This window comes from Chiloscyllium plagiosum, unplaced genomic scaffold (assembly GCF_037043375.1).
Source record: "Chiloscyllium plagiosum isolate Xiang-an unplaced genomic scaffold, Cpla_swu_hap1 HiC_scaffold_17, whole genome shotgun sequence".
NCBI lineage: Eukaryota > Metazoa > Chordata > Chondrichthyes > Orectolobiformes > Hemiscylliidae > Chiloscyllium > Chiloscyllium plagiosum.
This window is the reverse complement of record NW_028270155.1, coordinates 1938969-1958641: the sequence shown is the minus strand read 5'-3', so window position 1 is coordinate 1958641 and position 19673 is coordinate 1938969. Positions and strand designations below refer to the sequence as shown.

The window sequence follows — 19673 nt, the reverse complement described above, 5'->3', positions numbered from 1 at the left end:
AGTTGAACGTGGTTTGGAATCACTCCATCGTACCCCAGGAGTGTGAACCTTGGCTTACAGAAATTTGAGGTGTAAATATTCACTTGAACAGTGTGAAGTTCAGCAAACACAAACTGCACTGCTTCTGAAAAAAAAAATTGGTCTTGAGATGTAATTATCGCTGGCTAGTGTAGAACTAATGCCCATCCACAGTTTCTCTGGAGGCGGCTGTGGTCAGACACCTTTTTGAATGCTGCAGTGCTGGTGGTGTAGGGTTACCCAGAGTGCTGTGAGGAAGACAGCTCCGTGATTTAGGGAATTTGGCAGTGAAGGAATGGTGATATATTTCTAAGTCAGGATGGTGTGTGGCTAGGAGGGGAAAATACAAGGGTGGCATTCCCAGGCAGCTGCTGCCCTTGTCCTTCCAGATGAAAGTGGTCATGGGTTTGGACAGTTGTGACTGGAAGACCTTTGATGAGTTACTGCAGTGTACCTTGTAGATGATACAGACTGCTGCAACAATGAAGGGAGTGAACATTGAAGGTGGATGGGGTACCAAACAAGAGGACTGTTTTATCCTGAATAGTTTGACTGTGCAGTAGATATTTTCTAATCAACCTGTTCAGAGATGTTATCCCATCTCTATGGTGCAGACAGGTCTTGAACTCAGGCTTCCTAGCTCAGAGGTAAGAAAGCACCGACCGATGTACAGAGAGATCTTGGCTTACAAGTCCATAATTCCCTGAAAGTGGCCATGCAAATACATAAGGTGGTAAAGACAGCACATGGCATGCTTGCTTTTATTGGATGGGGTACGGAGCACATGAGTTAGGATGTCATGTTGCAGCTTTATAAGATTTTGGATAGGCCATACTTAGAAAATTGCTTTAATTCTGCTTGCTACATTACAGGAAGGATGTGGAGTGGGTGCAGAATATGTTTCCCAGGATGGTGCCTGTATTTTAGGGTATAAGGTATATGGAGAGGCTAGAAAAACATGGATTGTTCTCTCTGGAATGGTGAAAGCTGAGGGGACATTTGATAGAAGTCTATAAAATTATGAGATGCCCATATACGGTTGATGGTCAGAATCTTTTTCCCCCAGAGTTGAAATGTCTAATACTAGGGGGCAGGCATTTAATATGAGAGCGGCAAAGTTCAAAGGTGATGTGATGGCCAGGCTTTTCACAGAGTGGTAGGAATCTGGAATGCGCTGCAGGGGTGGTGGTGGAGGCAGATTTGATAGAGGTATTTAAGGGACTTTTAGATAAGCACATGAATTTGCAGGTGATACAGGAATATGGACCAAGAGAAGGCTGAAGGGATTAATTTAATTTGGCGTCATGTTCGACACAACATCATGGGCTGAAGGGTCCATTCCTGTTCCATTCCCGCAACACCAGCTGCTAGACTGTGACTGCTGCCATGACGTTTTGACTTTGTAGTTCAGTCAGTGGTCGTCTACCAAATCACTCTTGGCGATAGATGCTCAATTTTCCCACTGAGTACATTCTGTGCTATTGCCATCTTCAGCAATTCTTCAAACTGGTGTTCAACATGTGGTAGTAATGACTCATCAATCGGGCATGGAAAGAAGGAGACAATTAGCAGGATATTTTGTTTGATCTGATGCATAACACTTTGCAGGTCCAGAGTTAAAATTGGAGGCTCCCAGAGGAAGTCTCTCCCAACTGTGTACCGCAGTCCCATTACCTCAGGTGAATATTTTGCAGATTTATACACAAACTCTCAATTCCTCAGAGAGGAGTTTTCTCTTTTTCGTCGATTTTGTTGAAATTTAGAAATATACAGAAAAAACCTTTTGCACCACAAATGTTATGAGATAGGGATATGACCAAACAAGTTAAATTCAAAATTTATTATTCAGGATTCTGGGATATTTGAGAGATCACATACTGTCATTCCATTTGAATTTTCTCAGAGAACCAATGGCTCATGTTATTGCACTGGACTGGAGCAAAGAACAAAAAATGAACAAATGACCAGTATAGCACAGGAACAGGCCCTTCAGCTCTCCAAGCATGTGCCAATGATCATGCCCTAACTAAACTAAAAAAATAAACTTTCTGCCCTTCTTCGGTCCGTATCCCTCTATTGCCTCCCCCATTCATGTGACCAACCAGATGGCTCTAAAATGTTGCAAATGTGCCTGCTGCCACCACCTCTTCTGGCAGTGCATTCCAGGATCCTACCACTCTGAGTGAAAAACTTCCCTCAAACTTTCCCCCTCTCACTGTGAACCTGTGCATCCTTGTAAGTGAAACTTCAACTCTGGGGAAAAAGCCCCTGACGATCTAAGGAGCAGGAGAGTTGACTTTGGCCAAAAGCCCTTATTCCTGGTGAAGGACTTTTGCCCAAAACGTCGACTCTCCTGCTCCTCAGATGCTGCCTGACCTGCTGTGCTTTCCCAGCACCATACTCTTTGATCTCCAGCATCTGCAGTTCTCATTTTCGCCTCTTACTATCTACCCTATCTATGCCTCTCACAATATTACAGACCTCGATCTGGACTATTATCAGCTGCCATATTTCCAGTGAAAACAATCCTAGTCTTTTTAACCTTTCTTCATGGCCATTGCCTTCAAGACCAGGCAACATCCTGGTGAACCTTCTCTACACTCTCTCCAAAACTTCCACATCCTTCTGGTTGTGTGGTGACCAAATCTGCACACAATACTCCAAATGCAGCCTGACAAGGGTTTTGCAAAGCTGCAACATAGCTTGCTAACTCTTGTATTCCATGCCCTAGCCGATGAAGGAATGCTGCATGCCTTCTTAATCATCTTGGTCACCTGTGTTGCCACTTTTAGGGAAATGTGGACCTGCACATTCAGATCCTTGTATGTTGGCGTTTCCAAGGGTTCTGCCATTTGTTGAATAATTCACACCTAAATTTGATTATCCAAAATGCATCATCTCACATTTGTCTGGATTAAATCCACCTGCCATTTCTGTGCCCAACTCACCAATCTATCTATATCCTGTTGGATGCTTTCACAATCATCGGCATTATCAGAAACTCCACCAATCTTCATGCCATCTGAAAACTTACTAATCAGACCACCCACATTTTCCTCCTGATCATTTATTTATACACTACAAACAACAGAGGAACATCACTAGTTTCCAGTCTACTTTCTGAAAAGCATCCTTCCACTGCTACTTTGTCTTCTATAACCAAGCCAATTTTGTATCAATCTAGTCAGCCCATCCCGAATCTCATGTGATTTTAGTTTTTAAACCAATCTGCCATGTGAGACTTTATCAAATGCTTCACTATAGTCCACATAAACTACATTCACAGCTCTTTACTCATCAATTATCTTTGCCATCTCTTCAAAAAATTCAATCAGGCTGGTGAGGCATGACTTCCTCCGTACAAAACCATGCGGCCTGTCACGAACTCGTCCATTTTCTTCCAAATGTGCTTATACCTTGTCCCTCAGTATCTTCTCAAGGGCTTTGTCAGTTTGTAGCTGCCTAACAATCCACATGAGGATTTCAACCAATTGAATTGAACTTGAACTGAATTTATTATCACGTGTACCAAGGCACAGTGTCAAAAACTTAACAAAAAGTGCTTGATCTTTTTTCCTTTCAGTCCTCTCTCAAAAAGTCCTCCTCCAACAAGAAATTTCTGAGTTGAGGAAGCTCTTGATGGCACTAAAACTTTACAAATGTATGACTAGACTACAAAGCATTTAAGTGAGATTTATAAACTTAGCTTAAATCAGTACTTACCAAAACATGTGTTTCCTGGAAAGAAAACAGAAAATCATATCATTAAAAAGAGAGCCTTTAACATTTAATTTTAAAAGTTCTGCCTAATTTCTGGATTGTTGATTAGAGAGATTTTACTTGATTAACAGTCATGCTTTAATTACTTAATGCCTTATCTCTTCTCTGAAAGCAAGTTTTCTTCAGATTACTTACTGCCTGATCAAATGCTTAGACCCACTGGTAACAGCCTTTTGTCTCTGTAACCGAGGGCTACTGAGATGTATACTATGGAGATCACAAAATCCCAACAATGTGGAAGCAGGCCATTCACACCGAACCTCCAAAGAGCATCCCACCCATAACCACTCCTTCCACGAGTTTGCTCAAGTTCTCATCAGTTGTTTTTACAGATATTCGTACAAGAACAAATTTAGAGCTCGTCAACTGATCAAGCAACACTATCTTTTACAATCTTTTCCATATCTTCAATCTAACCTCCAAACTCATGATAAAATTAGTAAATCAGATGGATCACAGAAATGGTAGAACTGCCAGAGCTGCATGTCCCATTTTAGACAAGCAGTGAAGGACAGAACAGGAGCACAATCATTGTATAATACGTTTCCATTTACAGAAACATACATGACAAAATGTATCTTTAAACCAGTTGCAGTACGTTCCCATTTCTCGGAACACAAATACATCTTCAAGCAATGCCAACAAATAGAATTAATCAAATTAAGAGACACGTCAGACATCCTGGAAAATACTGCAATCTCAGATATCTGCCAGCCTGACATTGAGTGGTTTCCATTTCTGCTTACTTAAGGTTTGATTTGATTTATTGTAGTCACATGCGCCTAGATACAGTAAAAAGCGTTGTTTTGCGAGGAATACAGGAACATCATTGCAACCAAGCACAGACAGATCATCAGATGCTTAGACAGTGCGAGGCATTGGAGATGTAAAAAGCAAGATCAACATTATTTGAAGTTACAGAAGTCCATTCAGCAGTCTAATAATAGCTGGGAAGAAGCTGCTCTCGAACCTGTTGGTGCATGCCTTCAAGCTTCTCTACCACCTGAGGGAAGATAGAGGTTGAAAGACAGCATTACAAGGGTGGGAGGGATCTTTGATAATGTTGACAGCCTTTTTGTGGCAATGAGAAATGTGAATGAAGTCCATGGATGGAGGCTTGGCTTCTGTGATGGACTGGACTATGTACACAACTTGCTGTAGTTTCTTACAGTCAGATCTCTGTCAGATGTGTGTGTTTGAAGGATGTGATATCACTGCAACTGACTTGCAGTTTTTATTATATGGGTTATTAGTATTCCATGATGTTGCTACTGGGTACGATTTTCTTTAGAATCTTCCATTAAGAAATTTTCACAGGATTAGTATAGCCCACAAGGTTATATTGCTCAGAAATATTTAATTGTCCATTTAAAATGTTAGTTGTATTGTTGAACTGGGAGTTCAGACATTAGTGCTGTCTCAGTGTAGATTGTGAGTGGACCAGTTGTACTTGACAGGATGCAGAGCTGGGCTGAGAAATGGCAGGTGGAGTCCAACCTGGATAAATGCGAAGTGGTGCATTTTGGAAGAGTGAACTTGAAGACTGAATATAGGATTAAAGACAGATAGTGTGGAGGAACAGAGGGATTTTGGTGTTCAAGTGCACAGATCTCTCAAAGTTGTCACCCAAGTGGATAGGGTTGTTAAGAAAGCATATGGTGTTTTGGCTTTCATTAACAGGGGGATCGAGGTTAAGAGCCACGAGGTTTTGCTGTAGCTACAAAACCCTGGTGAGACCACACATGGAATATTATGTCCAGTTCTGGTCGCCCTGTTAGAGGAAAGATGTGGAGGCTTTGGACAGAGTGCAAAGAAGGTTTACCAGGATGCTGCCTGGACTGGAGGGTTTGTCTTACAAGGAGAGGTTGATTGAGCTCAGAATTCTCTCTCTGGAGAGGAGGAGGAAGAGAGGGGACTTGATTGAGTGTACAAGATAATGAGAGGCATGGATAAAGTCAATAGCCAGAGACTTTTCCCCATGGCAGGATTGACTGCCATGAGGGGTCATAGTTTTAAGATATCAGGAGGAAGGTCTAGAGGAGAGGTCAGAGATAGGCTCTTTATACAGAGAGTTGTGAGTGCATAGAATGCATCACCAGCTGTAGTGGTGGAAGCACAATCATTAGGGACATTTAAGCGACTGCTGGACATGTACATGGTCAGCAGTGAATTGAGGGGAGCATAGGTCAGGTTATTTTATTTTAGATTAGGAATAATCCTTGGCACAACATCATGGGCTGAAGAGCCTGTACTGTGCTGTACTTTTCTATGTTCTATGTTCTAATCTCTATGCAACAAGTTTAGAGTGCCCGTACATAAAAGGAAAAGTTTCAGAGCTGGAACGAGATCAGGTGCTTGACAGAAAACAATTCAGAAATGATAAACACCATCACCAAAATGATTTAGTTGAAGCGAAACTATAATTTATTACAACTGACTTCAATTTGTAGATGGAGCTAAATACAGGCACAACCAGGAGTGGAGGAAGTATAGAATCAGAGTCTAGAGAAGAGAAGTTCAAGAATGGTAACAGATGGAATTATAAAGGAGAGAAACCTAGTGGTAAGCTGCCAGCCCAGAAGCAATCATCTTGAATTGCGTTAAAAATCACACAACACCAGGTTATAGTCCAACAGGTTTAATTGGAAGCACACTAGCTTTCAGAGCGACGCTCCTTCATCAGGTGATTGTGTTGGACTATAACCTGGTGTTGTGTGATTTTTAACTTTGTACACCCCAGTCCAACACCGGCATCTTCGAATCACGATCTTGAATTGCGTTATTCCAGATAAAACAAATGGGATAAATACGTTAAAATAAATTAAAGGAATGTAGCGAAAGAAACCTTCAGATAGATGATATAGATGTCAAACAGTTAAAACAGAATCCATAAATATATTTTTAAAAGGAATTTCAAAAAATAGATGAAAAGGAGTAATATTAAAGAGTAGCAGGAATGAGATAGATAAGGTGGCTTAGGAAATTACCACAATACTGTTCAGCCAAATGGTCAATGTTTGCATTATAACAACCAGTGTTCACTTACCCAAGGGTTGGCCTGCATTAGTGGATGAGGTCCCAGGTGATGTCCTCCATTTGGTGAAAAAGGATCTGGTTTGGCTATCAGTGAATAATTTCCTTTGTCATTTATTCCTGGATGAATAAATCGACAATTATTTCCCCACGTGCAGTTACCTACAAAACAATAGATTTAAGAATACTGAGGACAGAAAATTCAATATGTTTAGTTATGTTTCAACACAAACTAATAGTAAGGAGTAATTGAATTATTCATCTATCAATCAATGTTGTTATAAGCACGGCTTAACTGAGTTGGCACCAACATACTCTGCCCAACAAACTTTGACCAATAAGTACCTTGATGCTGGACATGTTGGCTTGGGAGAGCAGCATTCGCAGCTCAGTAAAGAAGTCGTGGCATCAAGCACCATACCAGGATGTAAACACCTCATCTAAGTTAACAATGCTGTCTGTCACTGAACAAGGGCTTGTTGACAGGTCACCATTTTCAACAGGCATTAAATAGAGTATCTACTAAGCAGATGTAAAGAAAAGGGACATTTGAAGGAAATCAAACAACTCTCCCAATGTTCTAATCAACACCATTCTGCAAATAACAATTTACCAAATCAAATTAATTAACTATTTGTGGACCCTGACACATAATTAAAAACTGCAGCCAAACGATGTATTAAAAAGTGAATTTACGGGCTGTGAAGCAGTTTGGGCATTGAGTAAATGAGGGTGCAATACAAATGCAACGTCCTACTTTCATCACCTCAGCAACACCCTCCAGTCCTATGTTCCAGCTGGAACCCTCTTATCACTATACACAAACCACATGTTTCCCTTTCACTGCTCCACCCTCTGCAGCACAGCCTCGAGGGCATCATATCCCTTAACTTTCCCTCGATATTCCAACTTTGCTCACTGTGCTTTCAAATCAAAAATGCTCAGTACCTACTTTCAGATGCTAAAATTAAAATCTTACTTGATAAAAGAGATTAATGGAGCTATTTGAAGAACAGCATGTTTACCATATTGGTATGTACAGCTTCAAAGTGTGTTTCAATTTCAGATGAAGATTGTGATGTTTACAATTTAAACTAATAGGTCCAGCTTTTATTCCGCTCATCTACATTTCAAATGAACATTTGATTCCATCAAATATTTTTCAAATGTTGGCGTTCCCCAATTCAGACAGTGATTGTTGCATGCCTAAAGGTGTACTCTCGAAGAGTGATTACTTCCAACTCATTGGTCCTCACTATAGTTTAGGTCATCTTTAGAAAATATCACAGAATCACAGAATTGTTATGGTGCAGAAGGGGGTCATTCAGCCCATTACATCTACACCAGCACTCTAAATGAGCATTAAGATTTAGTGCTATTCTCCTGGATTTTCCTCACAATATTATGACAGCAGTCACTCTTGAGACCAGCTGAGTTACTATCATCTAATAAAATTGTGGTGCTGGCAGATTTGAAAAAACTTGGGAGCACCCAGTCTGTGTGTTGATGGATAACTGAAATCCTTCCCAATTTTAGAAACACATTTCAAAGCAGACAGAAAGCATTGTTGCCCTATAACATGAAAAAGATAGGACTCAAAGTTTGTGCGAAGATTTGTAGCTCGGGTGCTCGTTGTTGTGGTTCTGTTCGCCGAGCTGGAAGTTTTTGTTGCAAACGTTTCGTTCCCTGGCTAGGCGACATCATCAGTACTTGGGAGCCTCCTGCGAAGCGCTTCTTTGATGTTTCCTCCGGTGTTTATAATGGTCTGTCCCTGCCACTTCCGGTTGTCAGTTTCAGCTGTTCGCTGTAGTGGTTGGTATATTGGGTCCAGGTCGATGTGTTTGTTGATGGAGTTTGTGGATGAATGCCTTGCTTCTAGGAATTCCCTGGCTGTTCTCTGTCTGGCTTGCCCTATGATAGTAGTGTTGTCCCAGTCGAATTCATGTTGCTTGTTGTCTGCGTGTGTGGCTACTAAGGATAGCTGGTCGTGTCGTTTCGTGGCTAGTTGATATTCATGTATGCGGATTGTTAGCTGTCTTCCTGTTTGTCCTATATAGTGTTTTGTGCAGTCCTTGCATGGTATTTTGTACACTACATTAGTTTTGCTCATGTTGGGTATCGGGTCCTTCGTTCTGGTGAGTTGTTGTCTGAGCGTGGCTGTTGGTTTGTGTGCCGTTATGAGTCCTAGGGGTCGCAGTAGTCTGGCTGTCAGTTCTGAGATGCTCCTGATGTACGGTAGTGTGGCTAGTCCTTTTGGATGTGGAATGTCCTCGTTCCGTGGTCTTTCTCTTAGGCATCTGTTGATGAAGTTGCGCGGGTATCCGTTTTTGGCAAATACCTTGTATAGGTGTTCCTCTTCTTTTTGCAGTTCTGGTGTACTGCAGTGTGTTGTGGCCCTTTTGAATAGTGTCCTGATGCAGCTTCGTTTGTGTGTGGAGGAACACCTATACAAGGTATTCGCCAAAAACGGATACCCGCGCAACTTCATCAACAGATGCCTAAGAGAAAGACCACGGAATGAGGACATACCACAACCAAAAGGACGAGCCACACTACCATACATCAGGAGCATCTCAGAACTGACAGCCAGACTACTGCGACCCCTAGGACTCATCACGGCACACAAACCAACAGCCACGCTCAGACAACAACTCACCAGAACGAAGGACCCGATACCCAACATGAGCAAAACTAATGTAGTGTACAAAATACCATGCAAGGACTGCACTAAACACTATATAGGACAAACAGGAAGACAGCTAACAATCTGCATACATGAACATCAACTAGCCACGAAACGACATGACCAGCTATCCTTAGTAGCCACACACGCAGACAACAAGCAACATGAATTCGACTGGGACAACACTACTATCATAGGGCAAGACAGACAGAGAACAGCCAGGGAATTCCTAGAGGCATGGCATTCATCCACAAACTCCATCAACAAACACATCGACCTGGACCCAATATACCAACCACTACAGCGGATAGCTGAAACTGGAAGCGGCAGGGACAGACCACTATAAACACCGGAGGAAACATCAAAGAAGCGCTTCGCAGGAGGCTCCCAAGCACTGATGATGTCGCCTAGCCAGGGGACGAAACGTTTGCAACAAAAACTTCCAGCTCGGCGAACAGAACCACAACAAAGATAGGACTACTGACTTTTCACGATTGTCCTGGAGTGTCCAGGAATTAAAAATTAATCTCTTGGTTTCTCGTGCAAGCAACTTGGACAGAAATTCAAAGGTTTCATTGTTTGTTTGCCATTTTCTTTTAACACTATTTCCTTTAGCTGATGCCTAAGATGAACAGCCATAGTTTATAGTTTCAGAATAAGAAGTTAGTCAATAGGATTGAGATGTGGACAAATTTGCTCATCTAGTGTCACAGAGGGAATCAAGGAATATGGGGTCAGAATTAGAAACTGGAATTTTGCAGATAAGACTTAATTATGGTCAAGATGAAGCTGACTTGAAGGACAAAATGGCCTAATTTAATTCATTATTCTGTATTCTACAATCACATGTTCATCCTATGCCCACATATTCCACTCAGTGATAAGTGAGTCGCAAATATTTTAGTAAAGTTTGTGATGTCACAGAAGTTTACAACAGCAAAGTGTTGATGAGTGAGTTAAATGTTAAAGCAATTGGAAGGTATTAATACAGTTAAGTGACTGAAGCAAAAATTAGATTAGCAACAATAACATGATTGTGAGTTTTTTTTAACACATTCCAAATTCTGATATAAAAAACATTAATTGCATTTTTAAATATAAGAGCAGACAGCATAACAACATTAAAGTACACCATTAACCCTTCACCAGGAACAAATGCATTTGTTTAAATGATTAATTTAAACTGTCTTTGCTTATTATGCCCTTTTTGCAAGCTTAAAAATTAAATTGCAAAGAAAATTACTTGTAAACAGATAACAAATCCTGCAAGAGAATCCAGGTGAAACAAGCTCAGAAAGAATACTCTTTTGACTACTTTTTCACCTTACACTTTAAGAAGCTATGAGAATTCAGATATATCCCCAAATCGGGGATTACCTTTTATGTAGAATCTGCAGATAGGCTTTGGTCGGACTTTTCTCTCATTGGGATCTTTCACTTCACCTTCCTCAAGATCATCATCCTAACAACAGGAGGTTAAAGAAAAGGTCACCATGGAAAAAAAAGTAACAAAGAGAAAACAAATCAGTCATCTTGTATGAAGAATACCAAAGTCCTCCTATAGGGCTGCTTCCTCATTAAACAGAGATGACTGGTGGTGAGTTTAACCTGAGGGTCACCATGCCTCAGGCAAAGGTAGGGTTGAGAAGAAGGGACCTTCATGGTAACTTCTTGCATCTCAATTATTAATGTTTGGAAACACAGATGTGCAGAAACATTTTAATTTATTTTCTCAAATTGCTTCTACTTATGTACAATTTTCTATAGTGGATAAATAGAATAAATAGTATAATGTTGAAATAATGATTATGCAATTCATATGAATAAGGTTCACTTAATTTTGAATATGAACAGTTTCAGTGGAATCTGAACAAGACAAACAATTAATGGGAGTAACCAACTTAAGTTTGGTTATAAAAGCAATTTCAGTCGCTCGGGTATAAAACTGGCTCAATGATTTCAACTGTACCTGACTAGCAGAAAGGAGCCAGAAACGTGCAAGTTAATAGGATTCAGTGTGCAGTTAAAAGTAGCTGGAAGGATCAAGGGGTAGATGTAAACAATCCCACAACATTATTTTAAGCAGGATAGCTATTCCCAGTTTCCTGGCAGATCTTTAATTCCTCAAATCACAGAATTAGAACACCACAGAAGGAGGCTATCCGATCCACAACGTCTGGACCAATTTCCAACTGAAGGGGCAATTCACCCAATGCTAATCCCCTGCTTCCAGTCCATAACCCTTAACATTCTTCCTTTTAGATAACAATTCCATACTTCCTTGTGTGCCTCAAAAGAATATTTCTGCACCACAAACTCAGGCAGTGAATCCCAGATGTTAATTACTCACTGTATCTCCACAAAACTCATTCGTTCTTTTGACAATTACCTTAAAGCTTTCCCTCTTGTTCTCAATCTTTCAACCAGTGAGAACTGTTTCTCCCATCCACTCTTTTCAGGCTCCACCAAATCTCCATTCAACCTTCTAGTCTTCACAGACAACAATCCCAGCTTTTTCAATCTATCTTCATAAATTAAGTTCCTTATCTCTGGAACCATCTTGATGCATATTATCTGGAACTTCCCCGGGATCTTTGCATCTCTCTTTCTGTTGAGATCAGATGTGTGTCTTCTACAAGTTTAACTCCTTGCCCTTGCTTATATTCTATACCCCTCTCTAAAAAGAGTGCAATACCGTTTGTTTTATGAACTACACTTTCAATTTACTGTAACCCAAAATGACTTACGAGTTATTGTCATAGAGTCATACAGCATGGAAACAGATCCTTCAGTCCAACTCGCCTGCACCAACCAGACATCCCAATTTGATCTAACCCCATTTACCAGTATTTGGCCCATATCCCTCTAAACCCTTCCTATTCATATACCCATCCAGATGCCTTTGACTTATACACGCAGGTTCCTGAGCTGAAATTTATTCTGTGATCCAGACACAGTTTTAAAATTAGGGTCTGCTCTTTTAGACATGAGATGAATTTTCTCTTTCAGAGGACTGAAACACATTGGAGCTCTGTCTCAGAAGCCAGTGGAGGTGGGCACATTTTTAAGGCAGTAGTAGATCAATTCTTTTTAGGAAGAAATTCAAAGATTACTGGGGAGAGATCGTTGTCAGATCTTGTTGAATGGTACAGCAGACTTGTCAGGCTGAATGGCCTAAACCTGTTCTCAATTCACCTCTCCAAGTGTTGTTTATGTCCTATTCAGAAGTTCTAAATAACAAGCCCTGATTTGTCAACAGTCCACTTAATCAGAATGTCTTCTGATATAAACACACACACACCTCATTAACAGCACTGCCTCAATCAACCCTCTCTACTATCTCTTCACAAAACTCCAACAAGTCAGTTAACATATCACAATAACAGATTCTGATCATAATCACAGTGGTATTTGTGAGTTTGCTAAACACAGATTGGCTGCCACATTTCTTACATTATGACAATCTATACTTAAAAAGTACTTTATTGTCTACAAAATGCTTCAAGATGCCCAGAGGTCACAAAATATTTCAACCAGATGAACCTGCAACCCCCCCACCCACACACACAAAGCACCCAAATGAACTCATTAACTGAACCAGATGTTCTCTGTTTAAAAAAAAATGTTTTACACACACATTTACAGAATATTTTGTACAAACACACTTGCTGATAAAGGAACAGTGATATGTACTAAAATAAAACAAAGAACTGTGGATATTGGAGATCTGGAACAAAAACTGAAATTGCTGGTGAAACTCAGGTCTGGCAGCATTTGTGGGAAGAAAACAGAGTTAACATTGAGTCACACTGAGTTAACAAGAGTCACTTGATTCAAAACATTAACTCTGCTTTCTTCCCACACATGTTGCCAGACCTGCTGAGTTTCGTTGACAGAAAGTACTGCTTCCACATATTTTTAAATGAGGAAACAGTAGTACCAGTCAGCAGTCAGCGTTGAACAATTGTCCAACACTTATGCATGTAATCTGGATTTGAGTATTAAAGGCATGGGTAGATTTCAAATATTTTTCTTGGGCATAACTGCATCAATTACTTGCTACAGAAAATACTCAATTTGCATTTCAGTTAAATGCATCCAAAATTAAAACCAAGCGATGTTATTTGCAGCACCAGATATTAAACTGAAAATCTGCACCTAATATCACTATTTGCATCGGTAAGTTGGCACTGGAGAGATGGTGAAGTGGTGCAAATCTCAACAGACCAGGTATCCAGAGGCTCAGGCTTCACCTCTGGAGACATAGGTTCAAATGCTGCTACAACAATTGGTAGAATTAAATTAAATTAACAAAATGTCTGAAACTAAAACGTATTTCCACAGTCAGCATTATTGAGACAATCAAGCTGCAAAACTACGTGATTTGATCAGATCCTTTCGGAAAAGAAATCTGCTGTCCACACTTGGACTGGCCTACATGTGACTCCAGACTCTCAATCATATGGATAGTATGGCAAGGAAAAAAAGCTTGTTGAGTTACAAGAACAAAAAAGGATAGATTTAAAGTGTTTGTCAAGGAGCAAATATGGGGAGAAATTCCACGGCACCCCTACACACACACACACACACACACACACACACACACAGTTGTTAGGATCTGGAATGTATTGCCTTGAAGTGTGGGTTCAATTGAGACATTCACAACAGCATTGGACAATTATTTGCTTAGAAATAATGTGCAAGGAAATCAGAAAAAGGTAGGAAATTAGCACTAGGTAGTAGGTAAAGTTGACATCATCCCAGAGGACCGTAAGGCTGCTGTCTTATTAGGGAGAGACAACTAGTGGTTTAGCTTGAGGGTCACCATGCCTCAGGCAAGGGGAGAAGTTGAAGACCCCTTCATGGTAATCTCATGGAGTGGGAATTGAACCCACTCTCCATCATAAACCAGCTGTCCAGCCAACTTAGCTAACCAAATCCCTGCTTGATGATAATGCTTGTTTGAAGAGTTGATGCAGACGGGATAGACTGAATGGCCTCCTTCTACAATAATACACTTCTGTGAAAATGGTTGTACGTTCGTAGAAGAGACAGTTCTGGACTTAATTTTATCAATTGAAGCTGAATAAGTGGAAGTGGCATTGGCGGAAGAGCATTTTTGTGGCTGTTACAACACTAGGAGTAGGAGGCCATTCATGGCTGATTCTCTATCTCAATGCTATATTCCTACTTCCTCCCCATACATCTTGATATCTTCAATATTTCAAAAGTTATCAACCTTCTTTTGAATATATTCAGTGGCCTTCTGTAGTAGTGAATTCAACAAGGTGACCATCCTCAGTGAAGAATTATTTCCTTATCTCAGTTGCAAATGAAGTACCTTGCATCCTGACCCTGTGATCACCACCTCAAGACTCCTAAACCAGAGGAAATATCCTCCCTGTATCTAGCCTGTCCAGCCCTCATGGAATTCTATGTTTCAAGCATATCCACTCTCATTCTTCTAAACTAGTATAATCCAGTCATATTTAGTGCAATTATGGAAAAAGATAAAGATCTATCAAGAGTAAAAGGTATAAATTGACAAAGATCAGTTTTTTCACTAAGCATGAATGAGACTGGCAGAAGTGTCCAGGAAATAGTTTCTTAAATGTAAATCAGTTTGAATGCCATGTGTTGTTGAACATGTCTGAGCAGTACAGCTAAGTAATAGGCCCTTCAGCTCAATCTAGCTGCACTGAGCATAATGCTATTCTAAACTAATCCATCTGCCTGCACATGGTCCATATCCTTCTATTCCCTGCTTGTCGATGTGTCTGTCTAAATGCCTCTGAAATGTTGCTATCACCTCTGCTTCTACGATGTTCTCTGCCAGTATGTTCCAGGCACCTACCAGCCTCTGCATAAAGAACTTGCCTTGCACAGCTCCTTTCACCTTCTCACTTTAAACCTCATCCCCCCCCTCCCCCCGCAGTATTTGCTATTTCCACCCCGAGAAAAAGACTCTGACTATGCACTCTACGCATGCCTCTCATAATTATATATTATTCTATCAGGCCGCCTCAGCCTTCAACACTATACTGAAAACAATCCAAGTTTGTCCAATCTCTCCTTATAGCTACTACCTTCCAATCCAGGCAACATCCCAGTTAATCTCTTCGTCATCCTCTACTAAGCCTCCGTACTGTAGTGTGGCAGCCAGAACTCCATGTAACATTCCAAATGTGACTAAAGTTTTATGCAGCTATAACATGACTTGCCAACTCTTATACTACATTATCCACTTGTGTTGCCACTTTCAATTTAAAATCCAAGATCTCTCAGTATACCAATACTTCCTGATGGTCCAGCCATTTAATGCCTACGTTCCTCTTGCATTTGACTTCCCAAAATCCATCACCTCACACTTGTCCAGATTAAACTCCAACTGCTATTTCTCCACCTAACTTTCCAACTGATCTAGATCCTGTTGTATCCTTTGACAATCTTCTTCACTATCCAAAGCTCCATCAATTTGTGTCACCTGCAAATGTACTAATCAGACCACCAACATTTTCATCTAAATCATTTCTATCAATTACAAACAACAGAGGTCCCAACATTGATCCTGTGGAACACTAATGGTTGCAGACCTCTAGTCTGAAAAACATCCCTTCACAACTACGCTGTTTTCAATAACCAAGCTAATGTTGTATTCAACTTACCAACTCACCGTGGATCTCGTGTGACTTAATCTTCTGAACCAATTTACCAAGATGGACCTTGTCAAATGCTTATGTCCATGTAGACTACATCCACTGTTCGACCCTCAATCACCTTTGTCAATTCCTCAGAAATCACAAACAAATTTATGAGACAATACTTCCTCCACACAAAGTTACTCTGATTGTCACTCATAAATCTATTCTTTTCCAAATGCGAGTTAATCCTGTCCTGAAGAATCTTCTCCAAAATTTCCCTACCACTGAAGTACAGTTCACCGGCTGAAAATTTCCTGGCTTATCCCTCTTGCCCTTCTTAAACAAATGAACAACAGTGGCTATTCTCTTGTCTTCTGGGACCTTGTCCTTGATTACAACATTCTCTGTTAAAGTCCCAGCAGTCTCTTCCCTTGCCTCCCTTAGTATCCAGGGATAAAACCCATCAGGTGCTAGGGGCATGTCGATCCTCATGTTTTTCAAGTCACTCAACACTTCTACCTTCTTAATACAGGTCGTTCTGTTGTAACACGTTTTCCATTAACGCAAATTCGTGTAATGCGATTGACGAATTAGAGCTGAAAAATGTGTTCTGGAAAAGCGCAGCAGGTCAGGCAGCATCCAAGCAGCAGAAGAATCGACGTTTCGGGCACAAGCCCTTCTTTACGAATTAGAACTAGAACTATGTTGAACAGTATAGCACAATTCAGGCTCTTCGGCCCTCAACGTTGTGCTGGTCTGCTATTCTACTCTAAGATCAGATTAACCTACATACCCTTCCTTGTACTAATTTTCATGTAGGAGAAAGTGAGGACTGCAGATGCTGGAGATCAGAGCTGCGTTTTTCCAGCAACACATTTTTCAGCACTAATTTTCATGTGCCTATCTAAGTGCTTAAATGTCCCTAACATATCTGATTCTCCTGCCACTGCTGGCAGTGCATTCCATGCACCCACCACTCTCTGGGTAAAGAACCTACCTGACATTGCCCCTAAACATTCCCAATCACTTTGAAATTCTGTCCCCTCATGATCAACATTTCCCCCATGGGAAAATGTTTCCGGCTATCCACTCTATCTACAGAAAAACCTCGATTACCTGAACGAGATGGGCAGGCACTATTTTGTTCAGATAATTGATTATGTGGATAATCAATCCGACCTTAAACAAGGGAAGGCATACTGATCTAACGTTGTGCTCTCCCGGAGAGTTTGTTTAAATCTACAATTTTGATGAGTCTGTTATTTAAACTAACTAATGTTTGCATTCTGCAAATTCTGTATAAGAAATCCCAGCATTAAGCAAAGTCCCAAACAGCTCCTACAATCACAAGAGCACTTGTCAGTTTCCGTGAACTCAATGTTACAAGTGAAAGACAGAAGCACCGCCTCATGCGTGTGTTTACTTTCTCGGCCATTGTTTTCACAAATGGCCCGGTAATACTCTGTAATGGGAATACCCTGTAAAGCACTTACTTTTGCAAAGGGCTACTAACCCTTACCTAAAAAAATCCAGTCGCTGATGCTTGAGGTGCCTGTGTTTTTTTTGTTTTTACCAGCGTTTTCACATGTTCTTCAGTACAGTAATGTTTTTGCGGGACCTCGAGGTCTTCCTCCGATAATCCAAAATTCAAATAATTGATATTCAGAGAATCGAGGTTCCTCTGTATGCCTCTCAACATCTTGTACACCACTATCAAGTCACCTCTCATGCTTCTTCACTCCAATGAGAAAAGCCCTAGCTCCCTCAACTTTTCTTCATAAGGCATGCCCTCTAGTCGAGGCAGCATTCTGGTAAATCTCCTCTGCATCCTCTCTCTAAAGCTTTCACATCTTTCCTATGAGACGAATTGGGGACTTTTTTTAAAGCTAACTAAAGTTTTATACAGCAACATGATTTCCCAACTTCTATACTCCATGCACCAACCAATTGAGTTGACCAGTAGGTGTGGTATGATGGCTCAGTGGTTAGCACTGCTGCCTTGCAGTGCCAGGGTGCCAGGTTCAGTTCCAGCCTCGGGCATCTGTCTGTGTGGAGTTTGCACATTCTCCGTGTTTGTTTCCTCCGGCTCCATGCATAAATTCCCTCCTTTCTCCTTTATTGGACCTACCCTTTCTCTAGCTACCTTTTTGTTCCTAGTATATAAAATAGCTTGGTACTCTCCTTAATCTTACTTGCCAAAGACAAGATCCTTCAATGAAGGATCTACGTTTGTTCAATTCATCATTTCACCTGCATGACACTGTAATCTTGGGCTATAAATTCTATGTCTTATGGTCCTGATGAAGCAGCAGTACTTCCAAAGCTAGTGCTTCCAAATAAGCCTGTTGGGACTATAGCCCGGTGTTGTGTGACTTTTAACTTTGTCCACCCCAGTCCAACACTGGCTCCTCCAAATCATTAGCCCAGCAAGTTATGGCACCAAGCAGACAGCAGGCTTTACCAGGACCTGGTCACTTGATGAAGGCTCACAAGACTTGACATTTTAACTGCGCTTTCTCCCCACAAATGCGCCAGATCTGATGTTCTCCAGCAATTTTGGTTTCAGTTATAATTAATTTTCTGAACTCATCGTGAAAGTGTCACAGGGTAGTGGTGACCATACAATTTCAGAAAGGGTACAACGCTTATTTTGAACTTAAAGGCCAGTTATAAAGTCATGAAAGCAGAGCTCGCGAAAATGAACTGGCAATTTAGGTTAAAGGATAGGTCAATAGAGATGCAGGGGCAAATATTTAAGTGGATATTCCAAAAAGCACAGGATAGATACATTCCAATAAGAAAAATTCTAAACTGCCATGCACGATTAACTAAAAATGTTATAAATGTGATGCCAAATTTAAATATATATTACCCCATTGAGCTTGGAGAAGATTTGTAGTTAATGTTGAGGTTCTGGATGTAAGTTTGCTCACTGAGTTGGAAGGTTCATTTTCAGACATTTCGTCACCAAACTAGGTAACAGCATCAGTGAGCCTCCAGTGAAGCACTGGTGTTATGACCGGCTTTCCATTTGTGTTTAGGTTTCCTTGGGTTGGTGATGTCATTTCCTGTTCTTTTTCTCAGAGGGTAGTAAATGGGGTCCAAATCAACGTGTTTGTACAGAGTGTGCTGCAGAAATCCTAGGAGATGCCAAACAGAGACATGCACGAAAATTCCTAGAAGCATAGCATTTCAACCAGAATTCTATCAACAAGCACATTGACTTGGACTACATTTACCACCCTCTGAGAAAAAGAATAGGAAATGACAGCACCAACTCAAGGAAATCTAAACACGAATAGAAAGCAGATCATAAGCTTCACCGGAGGCTTATTGATGATATTACCTTGTATGGTGATGGAATGCCCAAAAACTAAGCTTCCAGTTCAGCGAGCAAACTTGTATCCATATATTATTCTGCAAAGGCAGGCGGCAGGTCAGAAGACCATGCAGAATATAAAAACAGCAAAGAATAACTAAAGTATTAATACAGACGGAAGTTAGAATACAAAAAACAT

General features: G+C 40.7%; 1 protein-coding gene across 9 annotated transcripts in view; it reads right to left on the bottom strand.

Moving 5' to 3' along the window:
* Positions 1–19673, bottom strand: part of zc3h18 (zinc finger CCCH-type containing 18) — a 248786-nt gene that overhangs the window by 188868 nt on the left and 40245 nt on the right. For 7 of the 9 annotated variants that reach the window (XR_015759908.1, XM_087995663.1, XM_087995669.1 and 4 more), the window contains 3 exons: positions 10892–10976; positions 6845–6993; positions 3742–3756 (listed from right to left, as the gene is read on the bottom strand). Coding sequence is in view for 8 of the 9 variants with exons in the window: in XM_087995663.1 (XP_087851789.1) it covers positions 3742–3756; positions 6845–6993; positions 10892–10976 (249 nt within the window). In the remaining variant the exon portion in view is untranslated. The remainder of the gene's footprint in view (positions 1–3741; positions 3757–6844; positions 6994–10891; positions 10977–19673) is intronic. The other 2 variants (XM_087995668.1, XM_087995670.1) reach the window with 1 other exon arrangement.